The following is a 23,808-nucleotide window of genomic DNA, read 5'->3' on the forward strand; positions in this document are numbered from 1 at the left end:
GTTGGGGGGATGCTGGGCCCAGAGCAGCGCCGGGTGACCGACCGGGTGACCGGCAGGAGTAGGGCCTGCGGCGCGGAGGACGCGGGCGCCGTCATCGTCTCTGCCGGACACCCTCCGGGACACGGGAGCGGAGGTAGGGGCGGGAGACACGGCGGGAAGAGAGGGAGAGGCCGGGATTCGTTCTGAGGGACCCAGGGGCCGGCGGAGGGGTCCCGAATGGCCACCGCTGAGCCCAGAGGGCGGCAGGTGCGGACGCGGACGGGGGCGCACGCCAGTGGAGCCCCGCTGACCCGCAGCCCCCGGCGCGCCTCGGTCTAGGTGGAGACTCTGGGAGGTGCCAGGGCCCAGGGCGCGCCCCGAGCGCCTCCCGCAGGCGGATGCCCGGTGGCGGGTGGAGTTGGGGGCAGGCGCGCCCCCCTGACCCCGGGGGTGGCCCCGCCCCGTGGCCGCGGGGAGGCCTCGGCGCGGGGGGCGGAGTTGGCACGGTCCCCCAATCCGCGATGGCTGCGGCCCCGTCTTAAGCCCGCGGAGCTGCGGGCCCCCCTCACTCGCCTGTCCCGCTGGCCTCCCTCCAGCGCTATGGCCTCGGCGCTCAGCTATGTCTCCAAGTTCAAGTCCTTCGTGATCTTGTTCATCACCCCGCTACTGCTGCTGCCACTCGTCATTCTGATGCCCGCCAAGGTCAGTAGGAGCTCCGCGGACCCCGCGCGCCCTATGCCAGCAGCGGCCCCGGCCCCGGCGCGCAGAGGTGGAGCGCTGAGCTGGGCGCACACCGGGAGGTTGGCTGCCAGACGGGAGGTGCCGGCACAGACTTTGGAGGGGCGCGGAGACCCGGGGGTGCACCCCACTGGGGCACACAGATCCCAGGGCACAGGACCCGGAAGGTGGCATCGATCTTGGCCACGCAGCTGTTCGCAGGCTCAGCCCCATCTCAGAATCTCCCGGAAGTGAAGCATCGCATCCCTGACCATCACCCCCAATGTCTCCTGGTGCCCATGGGGAGCCTGGGCACCTGGCTTTCCCTCTGTCTCTCCCTTTAGCAAATGGAGACTTGGCAGCCATGGGTAGCTTCCCAGGCCAGCCGGGGTCCCAAACGGAAAGATCTCCCCCTGAGTGGATCTGGAGTGCTGTCTTTCCACCCCCCACCCTGCCCCCCTCGGGTCTGGTTCCCTATCCAGGATCTGCTTCTTCCCTGCTCCAAAGCCTTGGAGGCCACAGCCCAGCCCAGAGCCTCTCCGGCTGAAAGGAGGTCGGAGTTGGCTGCTGGGCCGAGGTCGGCAGCGGCTGGGTAGGAGGCGGACGAGTTCCCAGGCTCACGCCTTGGGTGGCACGACCCAGGGCTGCAGGGGAAGCCGCATCCGTCGCCTGCGCCCAGCGCTCCCAGGAGGGAGGGAGGCCCGGGATGAATGGCCTTGGCCGCCGGGCGGGGGTGGGCCAGGAGCCCTGGCCGGGGCTGGCTGCGCTGGGCTTCCTGGCTGTGCTGGCTGGTGGAAGCTCCGTTGGCAGAGGCCCGAGCCCTTTGAAGCCTTTTGTGGCTGCTGGCTGCTCCGGCCTCCTTCCCTCTTTCAGCGCCTTCTCTCTGCGCCCGGACAGGAAACCTCCGCTGCCACCCCCACCTCCCACCCCCGGCCAGGTTTGGGGAACAGAGGAGCTCTTCAGGGGATGCTCTGTGGGTAGTCCTGAGGCGGGGCGGTGGGGGGGTGGAGGGTGTCGAGGGCCCACCTGCATGAGGACTGCACTCCCACCACTCACACGTCCCCGTGGATTTAGCCACGACCTTGTCCTTTCTCCACCTTGGTGTGCTCATCTGTACAATGGGTTTGGTTCTGACACTTTTGACTCTGGGTGCCATAAGTCCTAGGGTGGGGGAAGGAGGACCCTTGGGCGGGCTGAGCATGACCCTGGTGGGGCCGAGGACAGCACCTGCCCCCTTGCCCCGTACCGGGGCCGCCCCTTATTTCCATAGACACAGAGGGAGTGAGGTTCCCTGGAGTAATAGTGTCGGCTCCGGCTCCATGGACCTTCTGGCTCACAGAGACCATGACCTAGAGCCCATTCCCGCCCCGACACATGCACACCCATGCACACATGCATGCAGGAGGATCCGTGCTGGGACCCTCAACTCAGGCTGTGTCTGCCGCTCCGCCGCATGCCCTGGGAGTGAAGGTCAGGCCAGGCAGGCCTGGCAGGTCAGGCCACCCTCTGGGAGGATCAGTGATTGGGCGCTGGAGCCCCGTGGTCTTATGTTGGGGTCGCCCCTCCCGAGCTCCCTGCCCCCACAGCTGTGCCGCTGTGTAAGGGAACCCGGGGCTACCGGCAGCGTGGGGGGAACCCGGGGTACCCGCGGCATGAGGCAGAGCCTCTGGGAAGCCAGTAGCACCTGGCAGTGTGGGCGACGGGCTGAGTGGGGCGCAGCAGCTCCTGCGTGGCCATCCTCCACAGCTATGGGGGCCTCCTCCCTGGCTTTCCTCCCATTCCACCTGGTCCCCTCCTGGATTCAGTCCTTTCTCTGGGTCCTTTCTTCAAAAGATGGCTCTTTAACAGACCAAGATGGCTCATGGTATCGGTGGTTTTATTAAAACTACTTGATAGTTCTTATTTCCCTGAAGCAGGAAGGAGAAACGAGAAAGCCCTCAAATACCGTGCTCGGACCCCCACACGGCTGCGCTCCGCTGCCTGCATTTTCCCATTACGCGCTGTGTCCTGGACACCCTTGCCTGTGAATAATTAGATAAATAGAGAGCCATGGGTTGTATTCGGTTGTGCCTTTAACATATAGTTGTTGAGTCATCGCGGGTGCTGGGGTTTGAGTGCTGGGTGCTGCCCTGTCCACCCACTGCCCGCCTGTCTCTGCATTAAGCGCCCTTCCAGACATACTCCTAGCTGGTTACGTTTGGTGCCTCCAGGGACCGTGCTGCCAAGCACTTCCAGTGCCCAGGATGTTAACTCTTGAGGGAGCAGGGCAAGGGAGGACTGGGGCTGCGCGTGGGGCGAGTATTTTGTGGGTGACGTTGTTGGGAATAGCAACAGCACGATGATGATAAAGAGGATTTGTGGACAGTGTTGCTGGGTTTTTTAAAAAATTTATTTATTGGAGACAGAGAGAGAGAGAGGAAGGGGCAGATGGAGAAGGAGACGCAGATGCCCTGCGGAGCAGGGAGCCTGACGTGGACTCGACCCCAGGATCCTGGGATCATGACCCAAGCTGAAGGCAGACGTTTAACCCACTGAGCCACCCAGGTGCCCCTGTTGTTAAATTCTCTGTAAGCCCCCCCCCCTTATTGGCTGTCCCTGGAGGGGATCATTTCTACTTCCCTCCGCCCCCAGCACCAAGGTCCAGGGGCACCTGGGATGCTGAAGATGCAATGGCAGGCAGTGGACATGGGTCAGGTCTGTCTGGTGCCAAAGCCGGGGCTGGTAGCTGCACTGCTGTCCTGCCCGGAGGCCATGGGTCCCACGGGTATGGACACTTGCAGGCCCTGAGCCCTGTGACCTTGGAAAGCCTGGGGGTACTCTGTACGGTTGCAACCAGAGAGGGTTCTCCAGGCGTCCAGTAGGGCAGAGGCCCCATAGGCTGCGCCCTACCCAGTTCCCGCCTGCCCCCCCGCCCCCATGCAGAACCATTGGGGCCAAAATGTCAGGTTTGGACAGTAGGGAGCCGCCCCGGGGTGCCCCTGGGAGGCCCAAGGGAGGTTTCTGCTTTATGACTGATAACAAGTACCGACGAAGAACTTCCAGGGCTTTGTGCAGTGTTCCGTGCACACAGTAGGTGCCCTTCTGAGTGATGGGAGAGTGAGGGGTGCAGGTGCATTGGCTTTCAGGCAAACATCTTGGTACTGCTGGCCCATCCCCCTCATGCACACGTGAGCAGTGTCTGCTGAGCGTCCGGCCCGTGCCAGGACTCCCAGGTTGCTCACTGTTTGGGTGTGTGCTGGGGTAGGGTCAGATGGGGGCAACCCAAGGCGGGAGCTGCCAGGGGCACAGGTGGGTGGAGGGGCACAGGGCTGGGCTTTGGGGAGCTGGGCGTCCAGTGAAGAGAAGAGCCCAGGCTCTGCCACAGCTGGTGGGGTGCGGGGGCTCGGGGTGCCTGTTGGCAGGGAGGGGACAGCACAGGCCTGCAGGACCCGCTCCTCCCAGAGGTTCCCCGAAGCCATACTGAGGCCTCTTGGCTTTGTCCTCAAGGTGGCAGACACAGGGAAATGCCCCCAACAGATTTGTAGGTGGGAAGACGGAGCCCCGTGGTGCTGGACGGGGAGATCAGACTGGGAGGGTCCGGGTGGAAGGTGGACGGGGAGGCCAGATTGGGAAGGTCCAGGTGGGAGGGTGGAAGGGAGGTCAGGTTGGGAGGGTCCAGGTAGAGGGTGGACGGGGTGGAGATGCACAGGGATGGTGCTGGGGAGTGAGAGGAAGGAGCTGCCGGTATTGGTGGCAGATTTGTGGCGGGGCTGGGAGCCAGGAGAGGCCGGACAGGCAGGTGCTAGTGCTGCCTTTGAAAACGCTGGGGACGCACAGAACAGCCCAGGGAGGTGGCCAACATTACCCACACCTCCAGAGGTTCCCAACTCAGGACGAAGACCTCGCATCAGGAACCCAAAGCCCGCCAAGCTAGGAAGCGTCCAGGCATGGGCTTGCACAGGAACCAGGTCGGTCTCCTGGCAAAGCCAAGGTCCCGGGGCTCCTGGTGAAAGGGTGCAGGAGGTGGTTCACCGAGATTAAACACAGGGAACGAAGGTCCAGGCCTGAGTGAATGGAGATGTAAATGAGAACACTGAGTGCCATCTTCCCTGTCCGCCCGTCCTCCCTGTCCCCTCTGTCCCCTCCATCATCGTCATCATCATCGTTGCCGTAAAACCGCTGCTGATGCTCGGGAGCAGCACTTTCTGAATGAGCAGGTTTGTGGCTGCACGTCTGGGAGTGGGATTCCAGGCCGTGTCTGAGCGGCTCAGAGTAGTGAGTGGAGCAGGTGGGGTGACCCAGGGCAGACACAGCACATCCCCCCAGGAGGCCGCGGCAGTGGGGAACCTGTCTATGGAATCAGTGGAGCACATGCTGCTCTAAGAGTGACCCACGTGGGACTAAGAACGGCACAAGTCCTCCTGGATGCCACGGGGGCTGTGTCCCTGTCAACTCACCGCATGTTAACGTATCTAGGCAGAAAATGCACGCAGCATGCGTGCCCTGGGGCGCCTCCCAGACACTCAGGTCATCCTGCAGTGATGCGTCTGCACGAAGGCTATTTGACAGTCAAGCGTCTCCTGTGACTGCTGGAGTCCTGACCCAGGTGGAGGTCAACAAATGGAAGGGCGGGGTGGGTGCTCTTTGCCTGGAGAGCGTGCCGCTGCCCAGCACCATGAGGCCAGCGCACCGCGCAGAGAGCCCGGGGAAAGATCCACACTCAGGATGCCCAGGTGGCTCCTGCTGCACGCAAACCGCTTTGGCGCCACCGGAGGGCGGAAGAACCGCCAAGGGGAGCCTTCAACGTGGGGGCTTCTGTGTTCAAGTCCTCCCGGTCCCCGTGCACACTCTCCTCTCCTCAGGGCTGCACTGGAAGTCGAGGGTCCCTAGTGGGCAGGTCCTGGGCCGCAATGCTGTGCTGACAGGGGCGGGGAGGCGACGGCGCTCCCTCCAACGCTGCGGCCCCTGTGGTGGACACGCCGCCAGCACGCGAGGTCTCAGGGCTGGCTCCTCAGTTTGTCAGGTGCGCCTACGTCATCATCCTCATGGCCATTTACTGGTGCACAGAAGTCATCCCTCTGGCAGTCACCTCCCTCCTGCCCGCCGTGCTCTTCCCGCTCCTGAAGATCCTGGACTCCAAGCAGGTGAGCATCCCCCGCCCCAGCCCCTCTCAGAGCCACCTAGGCCCCAGGGGGGAGACACAGACCACCTGCCTGACCGTCCGTCTCTGCGCTGAGGGGCCCCCATGGGCGACATGTGGTCTTCTCACCTATCCTGTGGTGGGGTGGCCGAGGTGGGCCTCACAGGCCCCATGCTGTCCCCAGGTATGTGTCCAGTACATGAAGGACACCAACATGCTGTTCCTGGGTGGCCTCATCATGGCCGCGGCCGTGGAGCATTGGAATCTGCACAAGAGGATAGCGCTGCGCACGCTCCTCTGGGTGGGAGCCAAGCCTGCACAGTGAGCGCTGTCCTATGTCTCTGTCTCTGTCTCTCTCTCCGTGGGGCCCCAGGGACACAGGCAAGGGCGGGAGACCCCTGGGTGAGCAGTGGTGGGTTCTCTCTGAACGCTGGGGAGGTGGGACAGTGAAGACTGCCCCCACCGGCTCCTTCAGAAGATAGGTTCCCCAGGAAACAGGGTGGACGGAGGCTGGATCAAGCCCTGCCTGACACCCCTGGGGGTTTTGTGGGGAGAGCACAGGGAGTGGCCCAACAAGCCAGCTCAGGGGACACAGGGAGGTCACCCCTCCAAAGCTGCATACCTACCCCCCCACACCCCCATCCCGCTCAAAGGAGCCGCGGCCTCGTCTTCCCCCACGTGGCTCAGCCCGGCCCTGACGTGAGCAAACGCCCTGGTGTGCTGAGCACCCGCGTGCCTGGGTGCTGAGCAAGATGGGGCCGGATGACGTGCTGACGGCTCACAGGCCTGAACCTCTCCCCCCACTGGGTTCTCGGGCTGCTCCTCTCTGGGGGGGTACAGCGAGCTCGCTCAGCGATGGGCCCTGCGCACCTGGACCCCCGTGGACCCCAGATGAAGGGCTCGTGAGTCCTCCTGTGTCGGGGCCCAGATGCTTCACAGGGTCGAGGGCAGAGCCACTGTGCGTCCTGGGACCTCAAGGCCTCAGCAACGTCCTGCCGGGGTCCTGGGAGGGTCTCCGTCCTCTCTGCCACCAGGTCGGCCTCCTTCTGGGGTGTGAGTCCAGGGAGGTCACACACACTCCTCCACTCCCTGTGCCCCGGCTCCTCCTGGGACCCTGCCTGTGGCCGTCCATGGCACTGCCCATCTGGGGCCGGGGGTCTTTACCTGTGCCTTGCGGAGCCCAAATGTGTGTGTCACTCAGTCCTGCGGACCCTGGCTGAGTCCTGGTCTCTGTTCTGACAGGTCCCTGCAGGCCACCCACCCAGGCAGCAGGCTGGCCCCCAGTTCAGCCCTGGGCTCCCCTGCCCCAGGCTGACCAGTGACCCTGAGTGGGTCCCACAAGCACCTTGTGCTCCTGGCCCTGAGCCATGGAGAAGAGTCAGACCCTGCCCCTACCGGGGACACAGCTCCTCTGGATCCAGCCGGGGACAAGTGTCCATCCCAGGGAGGATGGACGGTGGAGGGTGGACGGTGGAGGGTAGACAGTTCAGGGGATGCTCCGCCCTAGCTACCAGGGGCTGGGAGGGAGGCCGTTGGACAGGGAGTAGGTCGGGCGGGTGACAGAGGTGGGCCCTGGGGCCGACTGCCCAGCCCTGGACGGCACTGGGGCCAGCTGTCCCCACCGGGCCGGCACCTTTGGGTTGCTATGTGGTCCTGCCTGGTGGGAGCCCCTGATGGCCATGACTGTGTGGCATCAGGAACATTTGGAGGGGAGAGGCACAGGGGCAGCCCTGCATGGCTTCCCTCCATGACGTCGGGGCAGAACGGGCCCCGGTGCCTGGCATCCCCGCAGGGCCACAGAGTCCACCCCCACTGTTGCTCCCTGCGGGACTCTCTGGCCTCCCTGCCCACCCCTCCTCTGCAGGCTGATGCTGGGCTTCATGGGCGTCACGGCCTTTCTCTCCATGTGGATCAGCAACACGGCCACCACGGCCATGATGGTGCCCATCGTGGAGGCCATGCTGCAGCAGATGCAGGCCACCAGCCCAGCCACAGAGGCCGGCCTGGGGGCCCTGGAGCTGTCGGACAAGAACAAGGCTGGAGAGCTGCCAGGTGAGCCCAGGGGCGCGACCACGAGCCCCCCTCCTCTCTGCAGCCCGAAGCTCTGTGCCTGGAGCCTCCTGAAAACAGGCGTTCAGATAAATGCTCAGAAAGCGCTGTTTCTGTAAGTTGTAGGAACATGACTGTTGCAGAAAAGTTAGATCCTGCAGTAGAGCTTGCGGCGAGGTCCCACGCTCGAGTCCCAGGGTCCTGCCAGCCACAGAAATCGGTGCCTGAGCACCAGATTCCCCACTTGGACCTGCTAGGTGTGCCTCCCGCCGTCCACGCCGCTCCCATTTGGGGGGCCAGCGGCTCTCCGCTTCCGCGGGTGGTGGGGTGGTGTCCCCACCTTGGCTCCCCGACGAGGCCCTGAGCTCAGGGACGGCAGAGAGCAGTCCCTGGGCCGGGTTCCTGCCACAGAGCTGCCGTGGACAGACAGACGGGGACCGTGCAGCCCAGGGGAGCAGTGGTGGGCTGGCCCGTCCCCCAGCAGGGCAGGGCAGGGCAGGGCAGGGTCGGGAGCTGCGGCTGGCGGCCCGCCCCAGCTCAGCCCATGACGTGCTGCCCCCACAGGGAGCCAAGTGACCTTTGAAGGCCCCTCTGAGGTGCAGCAGGCCGACTGCGACAGGAGGCGCATATGCAAGGCCATGACTCTGTGCGTGTGCTACGCGGCCAGCATCGGGGGCACTGCCACGCTGACTGGGACGGGACCCAACATGGTGCTTCTGGGCCAGATGCACGAGTGAGTGGTGGGTGAGCCTTCTGGGGATGGGAGGGGCCCCCGGGGGAAGGGGGCCTGCAGCAAAGCAGCTGTCCAGGACCCCGCAGGGGTGGGAGCTGCTGTGCACGGACCTGGACACTTCTGCCATGGGGCACGTCCAGCCCTTCTTCCCTGGCTCTTGCTCAGACTGGGACCCTATACCCATCACAGAGCTCAGGTCGTGGGAAAGCCTGTGGGGCTGGACGCTGGTCCCGGGTCACTGCTTGCAGAAAACAAACGTCCCTACAGCTGGCTCACTGCCCTTGATAACGGTAGTGCCCCGTGGTGGCCGCTTACTCTCGGTGGACCCTGGCCGGAGCCTCGGGGTGGTCTGCACCCTCCTGCCGGGACCACACAGGGTCACAGGCCTTGGGGGGCGGCTGGGATCATGGGGAGCCACCCCGCCATGGGGCAGCCCTTGCAGAGTCCCTGGTTGAAGGCGGAGGAGCCGGGGCACAGCGGGTGGGGCAGCTGGGGGTGGGCAGGAGCCCAGTCCGCAGACACTTGAGGCCCAACATGCTGGCGGTTTTGATCTTGAGAGGACTCTCCATAATGATAGCCTGCGGTTTTCCCTGACGCTGGCTGGGGCGGTGTGGGGACGGATGTGCCCACATCCACACCCAGGGCTGGGCTGGGCTGTAGCACGAGGGCTGCTCGACCAGCACCAGTGGGGGTCCCCGTCCACCCTGGGGACCTCCACAGGGTCTCTTTCCTGTGACCCCCCAGGTCCCTGGGGTGCGGGCTCTGAAGTGTCTAGGCATCCAGCTCCCGTGTGTAGGAAGGCGTGTTCCTCTGGAGGGAGGGGCCTTGACTTTTGCAAGGCCCTTGGTGGGGTCTGGACCCGTAGGCAGGGTGATTGGCCGCCCCCCAGGCTCGTGGTGTGTGTGTGGGGAGGTCTCTGGGCCGGGCTGCCACTGGGCATCCCCTAGGGGCCGGGCCGGGGAGTCGGACCAGCATCTCCCTCTCTAGGCTATTTCCTGCCAGCAAGGACGTGGTGAACTTTGCCTCATGGTTCAGCTTTGCCTTCCCCAACATGGTGGCAATGCTGCTGCTGGCGTGGCTATGGCTTCAGTGTGTCTACATGAGGTCCAGGTGAGCACTGCCACTGCGCCGCTACCACCCGTCACCCCCGCAGGAGAGCCTCTAGCCCGCCCACTGCTGCCCTTCCCACAGGGGAGTAGGTGTGGGCCAGTGGGTCAGAGCAGCTCAGAGGAAGCCCTGTGCACACATCTCTGCAGGACAGACTTCCACATGGCTGCTGTGCCCGTTGGTCCCCTCAGATCTCCAGCCTCCTGACCTCATATGAACCTAATTACTCTCAAAGGTCCCACTCCTCATGCCAGCACTTGGGGGGGGTTAGGGCATCAGCGGGTGGATGTGGGGGACACAGTCCTATCTTGGGGGGCCCAAGGTGCAGCCAGGGGTCAGGGGCACCAGGTGTGGCCTCTGCTCAGGTGGGCGGCTTCCCCGAAGCCCTGAGGCCCCTGAGCTCCCTGCAGAGCGAGCAGGGGGCGCTGGGCTGGCCCCAAGGTCACAGGGGTCTCACTGTCAGGACCCCCAGCCGTGGCCGCCCAGCCCATGGCCGCTCAGCCCATGGCCATGTTCAGGGCTGCTGTTCACTGATGCTGCCCATCAGGTGCTCCAGCTCAGGGGCCCAGCCAACCCAATGTGGAGCATGGGGGGGGGGTGGGGTAGCCTGGAACAGTGGGGGTGGCCAGGTGTCCTCCGACCCAGATCCTGCCTGCTATGTCCGGGGCCCCAGTAGGTGCTGCCCCTAGGTCTTGTGGATGCCCTCACCGGGGCCAGGGAGGTCATCCTCACTTGGGTCCCTTGTCTGGGCGGTCGTGGAAGCAACGTCAGGGTGGAAAGTACCCTCCTGAGTTCATGGGTGGCCTTGGAGGCCATGTCCGGCCATGGGATCCAGGACCAATGGGACGTCGCTGCTGGCTCACACCTGGCTTTGCTGACCAGCCTGCCCCATTGGCCTCTCACTTGGTCCCCCCTAGTTTTAGGAAGTTCTGGGGCTGCGGGCTGCAGAGCAGGAACCACGAGAAGGTAGCCTATGAGGTGCTGCGGGAGGAGTACCGGAAGCTGGGGTCCTTCTCCTTCGCCGAGGCCAACGTCCTGCTCTGCTTCCTCCTGATGGTCGGCCTGTGGTTCTCCCGGGACCCTGGCTTCATGCCCGGCTGGGTGTCCCTGGCCTGGGAGGACGGCAAGACCAAGTAAGTCGGGGGTGCATCTGTGCTGCCTGAGTCCTGCAGCTCTTTGTCATCTCCCTGTCCCCACAATAAGCCCGTGGACATGTCCCTGCTGGGCAGGCAGGGTGGCTGGGTGGGGATCGGGAGTCAGGAGCTAAGCTGGGAGCCCTGGCTTCCAAACCTCCGTGCTGCCGTCCATCCCCTCCGAAGGCAGACGCCGGGACCCACAGCCTGTGCAGAGACCCGCGGAGAGGCCGCTTCTCGGCAGGTTGGCCACTCTGTGGTCAGAGGGAACGAGGCCCCTCGCCAGGCAGGCGATGCAGGGGTGGGAGGTACCACCCGTTATACCTGTTGCCTTTGATGCACTGCGGGGGTTAGGACCCTGGGGAAGCAGGACCCTGGACAGTCTGATGAGAAGAGGTCAGGACATGCCTATGGAGCCACACAGACCTACGGGGAGGCTGGCGGGTCAGGGTCACCCCGCTGGGGGCAGAGCTGGGCCAGTGAGTGGCTGTCCTGGTGTTGGCTCTCGAGATCCCAGTCCTTGCGCTCTGCCCCACCTGCGGACACAGAGCAGGTGTGTAGACTGGTGGCCCCCAAGCCCAGCTGGGCACGTCCTGCGTGCTGTCCCCTGTAGGTACGCAACTGACGCCACCGTGGCTGCCTTTGTGGCCACCCTACTGTTCATCATGCCTTCCCAGAGGCCCCAGTTCAACTTCCGCAGCCAGACGGAGGAGGGTAAGGTTGGGGGCTGGCCCGGCGCATGTCAGGATGGGACCCCAAGGGAGAGAGCCCCCAGCCTGGGTGGAGAAGCCTGGCTAGGCTGTCAGGTCAGGGCAGGGGTGTCCCTCAGTCCTGGCCTGGGGACTATCTAGAGCCAACCCTCCTCTCCTGTGCTCTGCACACATTGGGAAACTTACCAGTCCTACAACAAGCACAGCAATGCCATCAGTATTTGGTGTCTCTCTTCCCGTTTTTATTTTTTTTGAAAGACTTTATTTATTTATTCATGAGAGACACACAGAGAGAGGCAGAGACACAGGCAGAGGGAGAAGCAGGCTCCATGCAGGGAGCCCGATGTGGGACTCAATCCCGGGACTCCAGCATCACACCCTGGGCCGAAGGCAGGCACTAAACTACTGAGCCACCCAGGGAGCCCCTGTCTTCCTGTCTTTGCAAGGATGCATGTGCGTGTGTGTGTGCATGTGCATGCGTGTGTGACTGACACCCACAGAGCTCAGATTCCTTGTGGGTTTTTGTGTTTTTAGGCTGTGTACCTGTCAAAGACACAGCCTCCAACTCTTATTTTCTCATAAGAGCCTCTTGTCGCATCAACTGGCTGTGCTGTTCTCTTATGGAACATTCTGGCTCTTTTGGATTTTTCATGTTTATAAACGCGTGTTTTCATGAGCACGCTTCTCTGAGAGTGTTTCTTTAGGGTGAGTTTCCAGGAGCAGGGCTGTTGTGTGAGTGTATATGTCTCGACGACTCTCAGATGTGATGTGTTGCCAGATTGCTTCTCAAAGAGATGCTGCTGATGTCTCTGCTACTGGGAGCATGTGTGGGTTTTACCACGTCTTCACCGCAGTGGGGGCAGTGATTGCTTTGAGTTTTGGCTGATTTATGGACGTGAGAGGGGCGCCTGTCGTCCTCACGGCTTTCGTTCCCCCTGATTAGATCTCTCTTGCGTCCTGGTACTGCCCTGGGTTGTGCATGTGCATTCTATGGTTTCTTCTCAGAACGTAAAGCTCCGTTTTATCCTCCTGCACTGCTGACCTGGAAGGTGACCCAGGAGAAGGTGCCCTGGGGCATTGTGCTGCTGCTGGGAGGCGGCTTCGCACTGGCCAAAGGATGTGAGGTAAGACCCCCTCCCCACCGCCTGCTGCAGGCTGCCGGGCCCCTTTTACAGTAGAGGGCATCACAGAGCTGCTTCGTGCCACGCCCCCCTGCCCCCCCCCCCCCCCACCCCGGGCCTGTGTGTTGTGGCTCTGTGTCTGTCTGCTCCAGATAGCTGCCGGTGTCCTGAGGGCAGGGACTCTTGTCACCAAGGAGGAGATGGACGGGTGGATGGACCTGGAATGTAGAAAGTGCTCCTTGAGTGGTTGCAGCAAAGAGTGAATAAGAGACCAAGAGGCTAAGTTAGCCCAGAGATGCAGAGGACGCTGTGAGGTCTCCTCTTGGGTTTGGCGGCAATGATCCCTGCTTTGATTTGTTCTGGGAGGTCTCTTTCTCTACTAGATCTTGTTCTTCTATTTGCTGGACTCTTTGTTGATACAGTTGACATTTAACATTTTTTTCTCTATCTAAAAATATATTTCTAGAGAAAAATATTTCTCTAGGTATATGGCAGCGCAGGAGGAGAGGAACAGCTTTGGGGAAAAACACCCAAAAATGTAACCTTCTTACTCCAGCCCCCCCTTCCTCAATAGCAAAGAAATGAGGCAGAGAGAGGGATGAGCCCACTGGTGCTACGATCCTCCATCCATCCATCTGTCCATCCATCTGTCCATCTACCCATCCTTTCATCCATCCATCCATCCATCCATCCATCCATCCATCTGTCCATCTATCCATCCATCCATCCATCCATCCATCCATCCATCCATCCATTGATCCATCCTTCCATCCATCCACCCATTGATCCATCCATCTGTCCATCCATCCATCCATCCATTGATCCATCCATCCATTGATCCATCCATCCATTGATCCATCCATCTGTCCATCCATCCATCCATCCATCCACCATCCATCCATCCATTGATCCATCTGTCCATCTACCCATCCTTTCATCCGTCCATCCATCTATCCATCCATCCACCATCCATCCATCCTTCCATCCATCTGTCCATCTACCCATCCTTTCATCCATCCATCCATCCATCCATCCATCCATCCATTGATTCATCCATCTGTCCATCTACCCATCCTTTCATCCATCCATCCATCCATCCATCCATCCATCCGTCTACCCATCCGACTTTCCATCATCCATCATCCATCCACCCATCATTCTGTCTGTTGATCCATCCATCCATCCATCCATCCATCCATCCATCTGTCCATCCATTCATCATTCCATCCTTTTGGTCCCTCATTCCATCCACCCATCCATCTATCCATCCATTTTTTCATCCCTTCATCCCTCCATCCAGGAGTAGAATGTCATAGACAGACTTGGTCTATCTTGTTTCTGCTGTTCCTTCTGCATCTAGAATGGAGCCTGATGTATCACAGGGACATGAATATCTTTTGGATGAACAAATTCATCCATCTGGCCACCTCTCCATTCAGTCATTCATCCATCATCTCTCATTCTTTCATTCATGAAATGTTCCTATGTTAGATCAGGCCTGGGAGTTACAGAAGAGGTTGAGAATGTTCCTGCACTTGAGGCCTTTGCAGACTGGAGAGGGGGTCATATCTGGAAGAGTGTCAGCAAGAAGTGACTTCCTTGTGATGGAATAATCGTGCAGTGTCAGGCTCAGGAGCAGAAGATGAAGCTGGTGTGGCTCGAAGAAGCCACTTCACTGAGAGTCAAGATGGGGGCATGGACTTTATTCCAGGGGCAACCACTGGAGGGTTGAGGCCAGATCTGCACTTGGGGAAACACCCTGATGTGTGGAGTAGAGATCCGGGTGGCAGGGGAGGGCTGAGAGAGTCCTGGGGTGCTCTGTACCTTCATCTAACTGAGTCTTAGCATGAGGCTCCGCGAGCCACGCTCTCCTTCCTCAGACTCCCTCTTCCTCTGAATCCTCCATTTCTGGCTCAGATCCCTCTCCTGAGCATCAAGAGCTTCAGGGGGCTGAGAGGAGATGGCGGCAAGGCTCTTGGGGTGCCTCGGTGGCTGAGTGGGCATACAGGCACACAGGGTGACACCCAGGTCCCAGGTTGGAAGGCAAATGGATGGGGAGCCCCAGGAAGCAGGTTCTGGGCCAAAATTCTGTCACTAGACCATCCAGGCTGGAAACAGATCAAGGAAACAGCAGGGTAAGGATGGAGCTTGAGTCTGGGATGTGGCAGAGAGAGGGTCATGGGTACAGGAGGGGCTGAGTTCCCTGGAGAAGGACCAGGGCCGTCTCCCGCCCCGGAGATGCAGGCCCGCCACCCTTGGTGACTGCCCTCCTGTGCTTCCCAGGCCTCGGGGCTATCAGAATGGATGGGGAAGCAGATGGAGCCCTTGCACTCTGTGCCCCCCGCAGCCATCACCCTGATCCTGTCCCTGCTCGTCGCTGCGTTCACCGAGTGCACAAGCAACGTGGCCACCACCACCTTGTTCCTGCCCATCTTTGCCTCCATGGTAAGTGACCTGCCAGCGAGATAACCCCTAGCCATCAGGTCACAGGAAGCGGTCAACCTGTGACCCTATCCCATGGTCCCCTGGAGGGACCATGAGTTGGGGGCCAGAGCCTGACCACTCTTCTGAGGTCCTTCTTTGTACCCCGCTTGCTCCCCAAGGTCCAGGCAAGAACCGGGCACTTAGCATTCACTTTTAAAGGTGGCTGATTATTTCTCGAGCCAAGCAGACGGGATTCGCAGTGAGGAGGGGTGGGCCAGCACCGTGGGGGTGATAGAGGGCCTGGAGTGCATGGGGTGCAAGGCACGATGGCCGGAGCCCACCCGGAGGCGTACTGGGGAGCCAGGTCTCCAGGGTGGTGAGAGGCGGAGATGTCCAGGGGATGGAGCCGCCCAGGGCTCCGGGTGGTGGTGGTGGAGTGGTTGGCACTGGGGGCCAGGCTGGCATGTATCTGAGGTGGAACAGAGCCGAGAGCGGCTTTAGCAGAGGAGCAGCTGTGACCTTTCCTTGCACTTGCTTCCATCACTCGCTGTGGGGTGTTCCGACCTCGGGGGGGGGGTGCAGCCAGAGCTCTGGGCGGGGGGTCAGAGGACCTGAGTGTGAGCTGTGGGGTCCTCGAACATGTCGCCTCGGTTCTCACTTGTCCTCAGGGTCCAGTGAGGGACAAGGGGCCGTGGAAATCCCCATGAGCGACAGCACGGGCCTGGGAGGGAGCCCGACGCACAGTGGTCTTGGCTCAGGGTTCAAGTTGCCAGATTTCTGTGCAGCTGCCCCACGTTCATGCATGTGGACGTAAAACCTTCTGTTCTCGGTGAAGGTAAAAGCATTGGCTCCCTCCGTCCTAAGCAGCCCCCGCCCACCCCACCCCCCAGAGCCACACAGATGGGGCTTCACCTGAGGCTGTGGCCAGGCCCTTTGAAAGCAGACTTTTCTAGAAGTAGACCTCACAGTTACTGCCCCGGCCCCCCTGGAGCCCCTGCCCCAGCGTCCGCCTGCGGGAGGGGACGGGAGCCAGCTGCCTGGCTGGGTCACAGAGGTACACAGGGCATGCTCACTGGGCACACCCCGGACCAGGGCAAATGGGGTGGGCAGGAAGCAGACGGAGACCCTGCCCGGGCCTCTCCACTGCTGCCAGACGGCATGCGTTTGGGAGCAGCCTTTCCAGAGGGTGGTCATAACCCGGAGCCGCTCATGCTCGCCCACCCGGACTCAGCAGTTTCATGTCTGGGGATGTACCTCAGGAAGCTGGTCGGCGGTGCTCACAGGCATATATTATAGGATTGGTGGTTGTGGACTTGCATTCACAGCTGCGGGTGTGGGCGGGAGGGGACACAGTCATACGCTGCAGTAGTATCAAGGGTTGAGGGCAACACAGGTTTTTTAAAAAATATTTTATTTATTTATTCACGAGAGACACAGAGAGAGGCAGAGACACAGGCAGAGGGAAAGGCAGGCTCCCTGCGGGGAGCCCGATGCGGGACTCGATCCCAGGACCCCAGGGTCATGCCCTAAACCAAAGGCAGATGCTTAACCACTGAGCCCCCCAGGTGTCCACATGTTCTTTATCAACAGTGTCATTCTGTGGTCCTGCTCTGCACCTGAGTGTCATTCTCCTTGAAGTGTCTGTTGTGCTAGCACATAGGACACCGCTGTTTGTACACGCGTGTCTCACCTGACCGCCTGCCTCCGTAGTAGTTGCTACACTGAGGAATCTGTCCCCGGGGGTCTTGCTGCTGTAATGTCACACGGGCATCTGTCCTCACATGTGCAAATCCGCACGGCGGGCTGTTGATTCCGACAGAGACGGGAACGCATTGTGAATCACATCGCTCGCTCACTGAATGAATGCGTCGTGCATGTCTGGTCTGCACCCGGCGCTGCTGGGTGTGGCTGGAGGGTAGAAAGGTTAGGCACCGCATTCCCCAGGGCGTGGATGCACCCATACAGGCAGGGGTAAGTGGGCTCTGGAGGCCTGTGGCAGGGCGGGCAGGCGTGAGCACATGGTGGCTGTGGGAACAGGTCCGGTGTGGTCCCAGCACAGCGTGGTCTGTGGCACATGGCTAGCAGCTGAGTGAACAGGGCGTTCGGAAGTGCCTCCCCAGGGAGGTGGCTCTGAGGTTCAGCCCTGGGAGGCTGGCATGGTTATTGTTCAGACCCAGAGCGGAGAGTCCAGGGGCCTGTGGGGCAAAGGCATGGGGCCGGGATGCACGCAGGGCACAGGGGAGTGTCTGCCTGTGGTGCCTGTGACCTCGCAGCCCTGTGTGTCTCCCCAGTCACGGTCCATCGGCCTCAACCCGCTGTACGTTATGCTGCCCTGCACTCTGAGCGCATCCTTTGCCTTCATGCTGCCCGTGGCCACCCCACCCAACGCCATTGTCTTCACCTACGGACACCTCAAGGTTTCTGACATGGTAAATGCAGCCCCTCCGCCTGCGCTGGGGCTGGATGGCCGTTTACTACGGACGTGGGATGTTGGGTCCCGTGCTCTCGATGGGCATCTATGCACAGCTTCACTTCTCTGTTGATGCTGTCTCAAGATCTGCAGATGGTGGCGTCTCCCAGAGCTGAGAGGCGGGCTCTGGAGGCTGTCACCTTGGGGAGCCCTTGATGAGCCCCCGGGAAGGCATGAGGGCAGGGGGCCCCTGGGGGCTGGGATGGGTGTTGCAAACTAACGAGGACCCATGAGACGGGTCCAGGGCAGGTAATGGCGGAGACGCAGGAGCAGGGATAGGGACAGGGGCCCTGCTGGGAGCAAGGGATGTCTTAGAACAGATGCAGACAGAGGAAGACCCACCCCCTCCTGCTGTGGCTCCATCACCTGTCACCACCAGTCACCACCTGTCACCGGAGGGGGAGGGGGAGGGAGGAGGGGGGCATGTTTGGGGATCCCAGGGGCTCTGGGGGTTGTCTCACCCCACCTCCTGTGGGCTGTTAGCGGTGCTCATGGGGGCTCAGGGGACCCACCTGTGCTGCCCATTTCCCAGGGGCGCTGGTGGCACCTGCTCTGCCTGGGGGTAGGGTGAACACGAAGCCAGCCAGGCCCAGGACGGGCTCCCTTCCCTGAGGGCAGCGGCTCCCCATCCCATTCCGACAGCCCGGCTGCCCAGGGGGTCCTGACGCTGACCCTGGTTCTTCCCCAGATGAAGACAGGACTCATCATGAACGTAATCGGAGTCTTCTGTGCCTTTCTGGCCATCAACACCTGGGGACGGGTCATATTTGACCTGGACCGTTTCCCTGCCTGGGCCAACGTGACGAATATCGAGACCTAGGGAAGAGCCCTGTGACCGCCGAGTATAGCGCCCCCGCCCTCCAAGGAGCCCCACACCTTCCCGCACACCTTGCAGCAGAGTCTTGGGGTCCACTCCCCAGAGTGGCCCAGTGATGCCCACACCCCCACGGAGACTGAACCCAATGGGCCGCCTCCTCCTGCAGGCCCATGCCCAGCATGGGGAGTGGGGGATGGGCGGCGGCTGGGCAGAAGAGCAGGGAGCCCCTTGGGATGCTGGGGGGATGTCTGCTTTTCCCCAGGGTTGGGAGGGGGGCTCCTGCCAGCCCCAAGCTGGGCTCTGCTGTCCACCCACCGAGGCCCACAGTCGTCGGTGGAGTGGGGGTTGGATCCCAGCTCAGGAAGCAAGAGAACAGCGGCCACCGAGAGCCTGTGCCTCCCCCAGCTCTCTGTGGCCCCATCCCATCTCTCTCATTACTTGACAGGGGACACCCCCCCCAAGGGGCAGGCTGTCTGGTCCCAGGCAGCTTCCCACTGCTGGGGTCCGAGCCTCCTGGAGCCGCAGGGAGCACAGTGCTACCCTCGAAGGCTGACACTGGGGCTGCTGACTTCTGGATGCTGCGGCCCACAGCTCCACGCCGGCTGACATGCTCTGTTGTGAGGGACGACATGTACCCCTCCACTGTCGGGGCCATCGGGTGGCCATCGGGGCTGTCGGCTCCTGCCTGGGGCCCTCCAGCGCCCTTACTTCCCCCAAGTGGCTGGGCTGGGGTCACATTCCTTGTGTGGGCAGTGATGGCTGCTCTGGGGCCCCCCAGCGGCAGGTGCAGAGTGGACACAGCTGTGCATGGCAGAGCCAGAGCGGGGCCGCCAGAGCTGGTCGTGCTGGGGCTCGGGCTCCCCTCATTGCCAGGCTTTGGCAGCCATGCCTGGCGGTAACATGGCTTCGCCGAGAACGAGCCGCGCTCGGCGGCCCCCGGGCAGTGTGGCTGCGGGGACGCCCGCCCCTGCCTACCAATGCCTTACCTGTCCTCCTGGGGCTGCTCTGAAGGCCACGCAGGAGCAGGAACACATCAGGTTCATTGGTGGCACTTGTCAGGGCCGGAGGACATCGGGGCTCAAGGAAAGGCCCCCCGAGGACTAGGGTGGGATGGTTCCCCTGGCCCATGGGACACACTGGGCCTGGCTCTCTGCCGTGCAGCAGGCAGTGGCAGGTGCCTGAGCGAACACGTGCTCAGGGCCCACCTCCTATCCATGCTGCTCCCCCTGGTCCTCACAGCAGCCCCATGATGTGGGCTCATGCTCTGAGGACACAGAGGCCCCAACAGGCTGAGCTGTTACAGGATCGTTGTTGCCCTCACACCCATGGGTTTTGGTCGCGGCCATCTGGGAGTGAAAACGTGGGGAGGGGAGGGGAGTGGGCAGCAGGGCAGGCATCCTGGGTGATGACACGAGGCCCCTGGGGATGGAGGGAACCTGAGCACGTGGCCCCCTCGGCATTCAGGGTTTTAGAAGCTCCTTTGAGGAGCTGTCTGGGGCCGTCCAAGAGTGGGCCCCGTGGATCAGCCACTGAGTGTGCTCGTTGGGCCCCTGATCACACTCCTATGTCCCCAGCGGGGGCCTCTCCGTGTGCAGATGGCCTCTGGGCCAACCTCTGGACACTGACCCCTCCATTCCTAACACTGACCCTCACATCACAGCTCGTTGTTTAGCTTCAGGGACGTCTTGGCAAAGTTGCTCCCGCAGAGGCCATGAGATGGGATGCTGCTGTGGTGTCGTCTGCACCGTCCAGTTCCCTGTGTCCTCGGGGGGACCCTGGCCCTGGTGACCCGTGTGTCCTTTTAACACCTAACCAAGTCATGTGTCCAGACTTGTACATTAAGTGAGTGGCTGTGACAACTCCAAGTAGACTTTCCACCCTCGCACCCGCTGCTCCTTGTGTACCCACCAAGGGCCTTGTGCACAGGCTGGCGAGGGGCCATGATCCCACCTACCCCAAGGCCTGTGTGCTCAGGGAGGAGCCCCTGCAGATGTGGGCTCGGGGACTGTGGGCATCTGGCCCTCCCCTCGGAGGAGCCGGCCCGCTCCCGCTGTGGATGTCTGTCAGTGCCCGAGGACCCGTGCTGCCTACCTCTCTGGGGCGGGGATGCCAGCTAACCCCGAGTGGCCCACAGCGGGTGTGCAGGGAACAGGACTGAGCCATCACTGTGGTCGTGAGTGAGGTCATGATGGCCACCATCCAGGGTGCTGGCAGAGGGTGGGGGGGTCCGGAGAGCAGACTGCCAGCCCAAGGACTCGGACCACAGGCTCTTTCCAAACAGCTTCTCCTAAAGCCACTGCTGCTCTGACCGTTATGGCAGATGGGGACGGTGTGTGGCTGCAGGTGATGGCGGTGCGAGCGTCTGGGTGTTCACGGTCAGCGGGACAGGGAGTCTGAGGTCCGCAGGGTCCTGAGGGCACTGAGCTCGAGCTGTGTGCACATGCAGATCTACACCAGAGGCAGCCGGAAGGGTTCCCTCCTTTCAGGACAGCAAACGCCTTCTCTGGAGGCCAACTGTCTGCCCTGTGTGTGTATCTGGCCAGTACTTTGTCCTTAGCCACTGGCTGGCTGGTGGTGCGCAAGAGGTGATCCCAGCACTATTGCCACGGGCCCATCAGGATGCATCTCCTGGGCTCGGCGAGTTGGCCTGTCTGTTGAAACCAGGAAACATTCTACCCCCAAACCTAGAGAAATGTGGGGGTGCTGCTGGGTGGGCAATGTGCAAGGCACGGGCTCCTGGCGGGGCCTCAGCTTCTATCAGGAAGGGTCCCCAGGCTGGCCTGGTGTGGAGTCAGTTCCCTGGCCTCTATCTGGGCTCAGTTGTTTGCCGGAAGCCCTCCCACACCTTCTCCCCCGTTGATGTTGTGCCTCTAATGTCTTGGAAGGAGGTTGTGCCCAAGACCCCGTCCTCTCCTCTGAGCACCTGGCTCAGGTGGCTGAGGTCAGCTAGGGTCGTGATCCTGTGACCAGGACTACTCTCCAAGCTGCGCTGCCAGTGATAGAGGAACCCCACCAGGGTCACAAGTGATGCCAGAAATCCTCATCCTCGGCCCTGGAACTGGGTGTCTCGCTGACGTTCTGAGCCCAGACCCTCCTTAGGGGAGGATCCAGGTTCTTGCTTCCCTGGCCAGCCTGCCCAGATGGCCACGTCCACCCCGGAGACACAGGCTGCCCCCGGCTGCCTGCCACCCGCCAGCGCTGACGGCCCAGGGCAGACGAACATCGGGACTCAGCTTCTGAGACATGGCGAGTTTTTATATTTAAAAAGTGAACACTGTTAACCCAGCATGAGAAATTCCATGGGCACAAAGCCACTTCAAGAGGCCCCCAGCGGTTCCAGAATGGGATTTGCTGGCAGCATCTTTCTTGTCCTTCCAGAAACAGCCCGTCTGCACGAGCTTCTCCTGTAGACATGCATCCTCTCCATCACACAGGGGCTGCGTCCTGCACGAAGCACCCATCCATGTTTCCGCCCCTCCCCTTAATTTATTTGGAGAATGTTCCATTTCAGGACATGTGAATTTTGACTCTTTTCTCATCCAATAGCCTGTTTTATTTTTAAATTGAGGTAACGTGAAAATCCAGCCAACTGCGCGGGTTGTGAGCACACTGTTCCATGCATCGCTCACAACTGTGTGCAGCTTGTGAGCGACACCCACCCCCGCCTGTCCCCCGTCCCCATCTCCTCCTCCCTCCCTGTGCTCCCCCCCCCCCTCTGGCCACCACTGTTCCCCTAAACCTCTGCATCTGCTGAACAAAATGCTTGTGATGTTTGTTCCTTCGCAATTGTTGCTAAGCGGCTCCTAGGGCACGGCCGCGGTCTGGCCGCTCCCCCTGGGTGGCCTTGAGGGGTGTTCCGGTCTGGGGCTGGCCTGAATAAAGCTGTGTTCTCTCTGCAGGAATGTGTTCGTGAGCTCGTGCTTGCGTTTCTCCGGGTGAGGGCACCCCCAGGGTTAGAGGCCCCAGGTAGTTTGAAAGCTACATCGTATTCCAGGGAGAGCGCAACCCGGCAAAGACACAAGCCCTGGGGACGGGCAGCCGGTCAGTGCTGGCCACGCCAGGCTTCTGCTAACACTGCAGTGACTGAGTCGATGAGTCTCCCTGAACCCGTGTGAGGAGAGTGCTTTCCAGAATGGCAGGCTGGATGATGGGGTGTGTGCATTTAAACCTGGGGCAGGAGCACCTGGGGAGTCAGCAGCATCTGCCTTTGTCTTAGGGCGTGACCCTGGGGTCCCGGGGTCAACTCCTGCATTGGGCTCCCCACAGGGAGCCTGCTTCTTCCTCTGCCTGTGTCTCTGCCTCTCTCTCTGTGTCCCATGAATAAATAAAATCTTAAAAAATAATAATAATTAAAAAATAAGCCTGGGTCAGATACTGACCCTCTGCTACCCAAGGGAGTGGTGCCACCATTTATTATCAAAAACTGCACACAATGCCTTATTCTTGCACATCTTAGCAACATTGTGTACCATCAAACTTCTCAATCTTAACTTGAAAAATACTAAGTAGTTGAAAAATATTATCTCATGATTTTCATTCCATTTATTTAAATTACGTGGAACAAGAAGCATCAAAAAATTTTTTTTCAGATATTTATAATTTGTTTGTGTCTCTTTTTGGTGAACTCCGTTTTCTCCATTTTTCCTCCCCCAGAGGTCTTTTCTTACTCATTTGTAAGAACTCTTTATATATTAAGGAAACTAGTCAGTGAGCAGAGGACTAGTGAGAGTGTCTATTAAGATCTGGTGAAGATGGTTACTCTCTGTTTATTGTTTATAACCTACCCTCCCCCCTGGCAATTCTCACAAACTTTTCATAAGAATTTCTGAATCAGCTTCTCCAGTTCCAAAAACAACGTGGTCAGCATGCACCTCTCGGGCCATCTCTCCTACGCCTCTCCCTCCCTCTGTAGGGTTTCCTGGCCTCTGCGCTGGGGGTGTCTGGGGCCAGGATCATTCTTTCTGTGGGGAGCTGTACTGTGCGCTGTGGGATGTCCAGCAGCGTCTTGACCTCTATTCACCAGATGCCAAGAGCAGCCTCCATCCGCACCCCCTGGCTGCGATGATTAATACTCATTGCCAAGTGTCTGGGAACCATGGACTCAGCCTGACCTGGCAGCACGGGACAACTTGCTGCTCCCAGTGCCTATGGGGGGTGCTGTCCCACCTCTACCAGCCCCAAGCTGCCCTAACCAGCCTTGAGATGCTGTAACCGGCCCGAGCTCCCCTAACCAACCCTGGGCTCCCCTAACCTGCCCCAAGCTCCCCTAATCAGCCCTGAGCTCCCTGTACCAGCCCTGAGCTCTCCTAACCCGCCCTGAGCTCCCCTAACTTGCCTCGTGCTCCCCTAACCCACCCCGTGCTCTCCTAACCCACTCCGTTCTCTCCCAACCGGCCCCGAGCTCCCCTAACCCACCTGGAGCTCCCCTA

At 60.9% G+C, this 23,808-nt stretch overlaps 1 protein-coding gene across 4 annotated transcripts; it reads left to right on the forward strand.

The window, feature by feature from the left end:
• Positions 1-22,277, forward strand: SLC13A5 (solute carrier family 13 member 5). 4 transcript variants are annotated; one of them, XM_038536427.1, is made up of 13 exons: positions 1-133; positions 576-681; positions 5,691-5,819; positions 6,000-6,136; positions 7,680-7,867; positions 8,429-8,597; positions 9,585-9,707; positions 10,622-10,837; positions 11,451-11,551; positions 12,553-12,671; positions 14,952-15,113; positions 17,384-17,521; positions 18,251-22,277. In XM_038536427.1, the coding sequence occupies exons 2-13, from the start codon at positions 580-582 to the stop codon at positions 18,380-18,382; spliced, it is 1,716 nt and encodes a 571-aa protein (XP_038392355.1). In that variant the 5' UTR covers positions 1-133; positions 576-579; the 3' UTR covers positions 18,383-22,277. The 4 variants fall into 4 exon arrangements, 3 of the variants coding, with proteins under 3 accessions (XP_038392355.1, XP_038392354.1, XP_038392356.1); XR_005359417.1 differs by lacking the exon at positions 18,251-22,277 and adding an exon at positions 15,761-15,927 and having other exon boundaries at positions 5,691-6,136; positions 17,384-17,518; XM_038536426.1 differs by having other exon boundaries at positions 5,691-6,136.
• Positions 22,278-23,808: the final 1,531 nt, after the last annotated feature.

This window comes from Canis lupus, chromosome 5 (genome assembly GCF_011100685.1).
Source record: "Canis lupus familiaris isolate Mischka breed German Shepherd chromosome 5, alternate assembly UU_Cfam_GSD_1.0, whole genome shotgun sequence".
Taxonomy (NCBI): domain Eukaryota; kingdom Metazoa; phylum Chordata; class Mammalia; order Carnivora; family Canidae; genus Canis; species Canis lupus.

Bases quoted from the DNA above. Each gene is read 5' to 3' on its own strand.
- SLC13A5 (XM_038536426.1), top strand. From the start codon at position 580: ATGGCCTCGGCGCTCAGCTATGTCTCCAAGTTCAAGTCCTTCGTGATC. The intron at 7,868-8,428 runs GTGAGCCCAGGG...CTGCCCCCACAG, and splicing joins CAAGGCTGGAGAGCTGCCAG to GGAGCCAAGTGACCTTTGAA. The intron at 17,522-18,250 runs GTAAATGCAGCC...GTTCTTCCCCAG, and splicing joins ACCTCAAGGTTTCTGACATG to ATGAAGACAGGACTCATCAT.